Here is a 4,668-nt window from a genome sequence, read left to right as displayed (position 1 = left end):
CTGAGAACATATCAATCCCCCCCCCCTCAAAATTGGACTTTAACTCGCAATTGCGTGTTATAAAGTCAGAATTGCGAGATATAAACTTGCAATTCTGAGAAAAAAAGTCTGAATTGCGAGTTTTTATCATAATATAATATATTATGTATTTCTGTTGAGATTTTTAAAAACTATTTTAAAATATGCACACAGAGTGTTTGAACTGAACGGCTACATTCCACAAGACAAGGACTTGAAGATTTCCATCTATGATTATGACCTGCTTAGCGCTGATGAGAAGGTTGGGGAAACAATCATAGACCTTGAGAATCGACTTCTTTCTCGGTTCGGCTCACATTGTGGAATCCCAAAATCTTACTGTGTGTAAGTGTTTATCTTACTAGCGGCCACTTTTTCACATACAGTTTTATTATATCATTCCCTATTACTAGACATATTCATGTACTCTTTGATAATTAAAATACGTTTGGAAAAGATCTGGAGTGAACCAGTGGAGGGACCAGCTCAAACCATCTCAGATCCTACAGAATCTGGCCAGGATGAGAGGAACTCCTGCTCCTCAGATCGCAGATGATGGAAGTTTCCTGTCGTTTGGAGGACGAGAGTACAGTCTAGATGAACTGGGTATGCATATTCAAATTATTAGACCTTGTCTTCAACTTGTGCCTCAACTTTATGTACATAAACTACTGTTCAAATGTTAAGTTTTTTCAGTAAGTTTTTTTTAAAGAACTTTTATAAACGAAATATATATATACTGTATGTTATATATAACTTTTATTTAGAAGCGACAGTAAAGACATTTATAATGTCTATTTCAAAATATTTTCAAATAAATTTCAAATAATTCTGCTATTTTGTACTTTCTATTCATCGAATAATCCTAAAAATGTATCATGGTTTCCAAAAAACACTGATAATAATAAATCATGTTTACAGTGATTTCTGAAGGGTCAGCTTTGCCAACACAGAAATAAATTACATTTTAACATTTATTTAAAGAAAAAAAGAGCTATTTTAAATTGTATTAATATTTCACAATATTACTGTTTTTGCTGTATTTTTGATCAAATAAATGCAGACTTGGTGAGTATAAGAGACTTCTTTCAAAACATTTAAAAAAAACAACCCCAAACTTTTGAACAGTAGTCTGAATATGAACTTAAGAACCCCCTTATGTAGTAAATAAAGGTACACTTTGTTGTTACTATAGTTTTACCTGATTCAGCACAACTGTACATGATGTATGTTGCATTTATACTTTGGTGTGGAACTTGCAGCAACATATATTGCTAAACAAGCATTTTATAATAAAGTAAATAAGCAATGAAAGCACAAATGGATATTACTTTGCTCATAGAGGCCAATAAAACCATCCATCCACATCTGGGCCCACCTAAGGAGCGAATCTGCTTGCATGTGTTGAGGAGGCAAGGCCTCGTCCCAGAGCATGTGGAGACCAGGACCCTTTACAGCTCCTACCAGCCCACTCTCTCTCAGGTCAGTCCCCACATCCTCAGCTTTTCTAATACATACTCAAAGACTTTGCATTGGTTTATCCAGAAGTACTGCCTGTGTCGCTCATGTTCATTTTGACTTCATAGGGCAAAATCCAGATGTGGGTTGAAATATTCCCCAAAAGCCTTGGTATTCCAGGACCCCTTTGTGACATCACTCCTCGCAAACCCAAGAAGTACAATCTACTTTTCCTCACAACTGTAAAACTACTTATGTGTGATTGGTGTTGTAATGTGTCCCTTTACATTGAAGGTATTTCCTGCGAGTCATTGTTTGGAATACGACTGAAGTCATTCTGGATGAAACCAGCATTACAGGAGAAAACATGAGTGACATCTATGTGAAAGGGTAATATGTTGATTACAATATTAGCATAGTACTAACATTCAAAAGGTTTTGGTCAGTAAGTACTTTTTGAAAGAAACGAATTCTTGGATTCAGAAAGGATGCATTAAATGTATTAAAAGTGTCAGTATTTTAATCAAAGAATCCTGAAAGAAATGTATCAGGGTTTCCACAGAAATATTAATCGGCACAATTGTCTACAATATTGATAATAATAAAAAAAAATGTTTCTTGAGTACCAAATCAGCATATTAGAATGATTTCTGAAGTATCATGTGACACTGAATACTGGAGCAATGAATGAAAATTCAGCTTTGCCATCACAGGAATAAATTACATTTTCAAATATATAAAATAAATTATTTTCAATTGTAATATTGCACAATAGTACTGTTTTTACTGTATTTTTTATCAAATAAATGCAGCATTGGTGAGTATAAAAGACTACTTTCAAAGACATAAAAAAATACCTACCCCAAGCTTATAAACACTAGTAGTAGTGTATATGCATTTATTTATATTATATATAATATTTATATTTGTAGGTGGATGCCAGGTATGGAGGAGGACAAGCAGAAATCTGATGTCCATTTCAGGTCCCTTGATGGAGATGGAAATTTCAACTGGAGATTTGTCTTTGGCTTTGATTATTTGCCAGCAGAACAGTTGTGTATGGTGTCTAGAAAGGTTAGTGGTTTGGAAAAGCATAAATACATATTAGATTACGTGTTTTCAATCATAGGTAGTCACAAACCATATGTGTTTTCATTTCCAGGAACACTTCTGGAATCTAGACAAAACTGAGTTTAGGATCCCTCCTAAACTGATCATTCAGATCTGGGACAATGACAAATTCTCCTTGGATGACTACTTGGGTGAATTCTCTTCTTCGAATCAACATACATACCCACCAGATGTTTAATCTTTCCTTTTTTTTGGATTATTATTATGTATTATTTAGGGTTTCATTAGAAATATTCATGGTCATTTTGATGTTTTTGGCAACTGGCTTTCTCAAACAGGCACGGTGGAGTTGGATATGCTTCACCTCATCCCTCCAGCTAAGACCCCTGAAAAGTGCTCTTTAAGCATGCTAACCCAAACAGGCAAAAACCTCACACCTACGTCACTCTTCTCCCAGAAGTCAGTGAGAGGCTGGTGGCCTTGTGCCATGGAGGAAGATGGCAAAAAAATCCTGGCTGTGAGTGTAGTTTACTGATAAAAATAAGATACATGATGCATACTGCATATGTACAGTACAAATGGTAAAGACCGTTCTCTTTGTGGTGTTAGGGTAAAGTGGAGATGACACTGGAAGTGTTGGAAGAGAAGGAGGCAGAAGAGAGGCCAGCTGGGAAAGGAAGAGATGAACCCAACATGAACCCCAAACTAGATCCTCCAAAGTATGAGAATATCGATGTTTGGCCATTCAGTATCATGTTTGATTAGATAATGTGAGTAACACTGTATGTTGTAATATGTTCAAACAGCCGTCCAGATACGTCCTTCCTTTGGTTCACAAATCCATGCAAGACCATGAAATTCATTATATGGCGCAGATACAAATGGCTCTTCATTGGACTCATTCTTCTCATACTGGTGATCCTGTTTATTGGAATCCTCTTGTATTCCTTCCCTGTAAGTCTTTTCCAGATATTATTATTAGTAAATGAGCAAATTATTATAAGCAAAGTACCTGTAAGAATCACTATATCATGTGCATTTTCTAAATTTACACTTTTATTCTCACAGAACTACATTTCCATGAAAATCGTGAAGCCGTATTAATTGGAAAATTACAAGACATTGGAGCAGCAAACTGCAATGGGACACAACCAATAGAGAACCAGCAGAAATTGTATTTTTATGTATTTTCCTCTATTTTCCCCCTCCAAAAATACTTGAATAAACCTACACCAAGTGCTGTTTTTTTTTCTTTGTAGACAACACTGGGTTGGCAGGTTACAGTGCTACGAGAAGTTTTTGTTTGATTTCCAATCCCTGACTATGTTTATTTTCTTTGTTAATAATATGCATACAATATTAGATTTATGCTTATGTTGCAATGTTTTGCTGTTGTAGAATTATGTGATTTATACAGTGCATACTGTAGAAGTTATTTACAACGAGATTTTAAGTATGCAATTTTAATGAACTAAAATCAGATGGATCTGCTCCTTTGTTGTTCATTATACATTAAACAGCTATTTCTTGTATACTTGCATATAATATTATCATTAGTAAATACATTGATAATATACAAATTCATAATAATTAATAATAGACCATTTCCATGAACAGGGTACCAAATCTTATTTTCTTTTTCAATAAAAGATTAGTTATGGAAGCGCTTAGAAAATGCTGATTGTCAACCTCAGGTGTACAAACTAAATTTAGCAAAAGAGCTGTTGTTTTCTATTCGTTATATATGAGCTTTACAGATTTATGTGCCCTAGCTACTTTTCTTGTTAGGTTAATTGTATGTTACATAGTAGTTTATCTATAAGACGCTGAGGATGAACCCCTACTTAAATATAAAAATCTAGAACGTAACCAATAATATTAATAAACGGAAGAACCCGAAGAAACAGATTGACGGACTTAAACTCTAAGTTGCAATTCAATTTCTGACCCACCAAAGATATTATTTTATGAATGCTTGTGTGGCAAAACATAGCTTGCATGAATGAGAAAGCTACAGCAAGAGATGAAAGAAACCGGTTCCTGTTGAACTTTAAATAGAGAGGCTTTCTTTCAAACACGTGACAAGAGTCCATCCAATCAGCAGCACCGGAACGACCCGGA

The 4,668-nt window shown here is 34.8% G+C and overlaps 1 protein-coding gene across 2 annotated transcripts in view; it reads left to right on the top strand.

Annotated features, from left to right (window-relative positions):
• The window catches only part of LOC107707528 (myoferlin-like), a 26,746-nt gene extending 22,667 nt beyond the window's left edge, over positions 1–4,079 (top strand). For both annotated transcript variants that reach the window (XM_016511590.1, XM_016511597.1), the window contains 11 exons: positions 193–363; positions 476–624; positions 1,361–1,500; positions 1,605–1,693; positions 1,771–1,866; positions 2,409–2,550; positions 2,639–2,738; positions 2,886–3,064; positions 3,157–3,266; positions 3,354–3,501; positions 3,616–4,079. In XM_016511590.1, coding sequence (XP_016367076.1) covers positions 193–363; positions 476–624; positions 1,361–1,500; positions 1,605–1,693; positions 1,771–1,866; positions 2,409–2,550; positions 2,639–2,738; positions 2,886–3,064; positions 3,157–3,266; positions 3,354–3,501; positions 3,616–3,651 — 1,360 coding nt within the window. In that variant the 3' untranslated portion in view covers positions 3,652–4,079. The remainder of the gene's footprint in view (positions 1–192; positions 364–475; positions 625–1,360; positions 1,501–1,604; positions 1,694–1,770; positions 1,867–2,408; positions 2,551–2,638; positions 2,739–2,885; positions 3,065–3,156; positions 3,267–3,353; positions 3,502–3,615) is intronic.
• The last annotated feature ends 589 nt before the right edge of the window (positions 4,080–4,668 follow it).

This window comes from Sinocyclocheilus rhinocerous, unplaced genomic scaffold (assembly GCF_001515625.1).
Source record: "Sinocyclocheilus rhinocerous isolate Xijiao unplaced genomic scaffold, SAMN03320098_v1.1 scaffold1243, whole genome shotgun sequence".
Classification (NCBI taxonomy): Eukaryota; Metazoa; Chordata; class Actinopteri; order Cypriniformes; family Cyprinidae; genus Sinocyclocheilus; species Sinocyclocheilus rhinocerous.
This window is presented reverse-complemented; position numbering and strand designations above follow the sequence as displayed.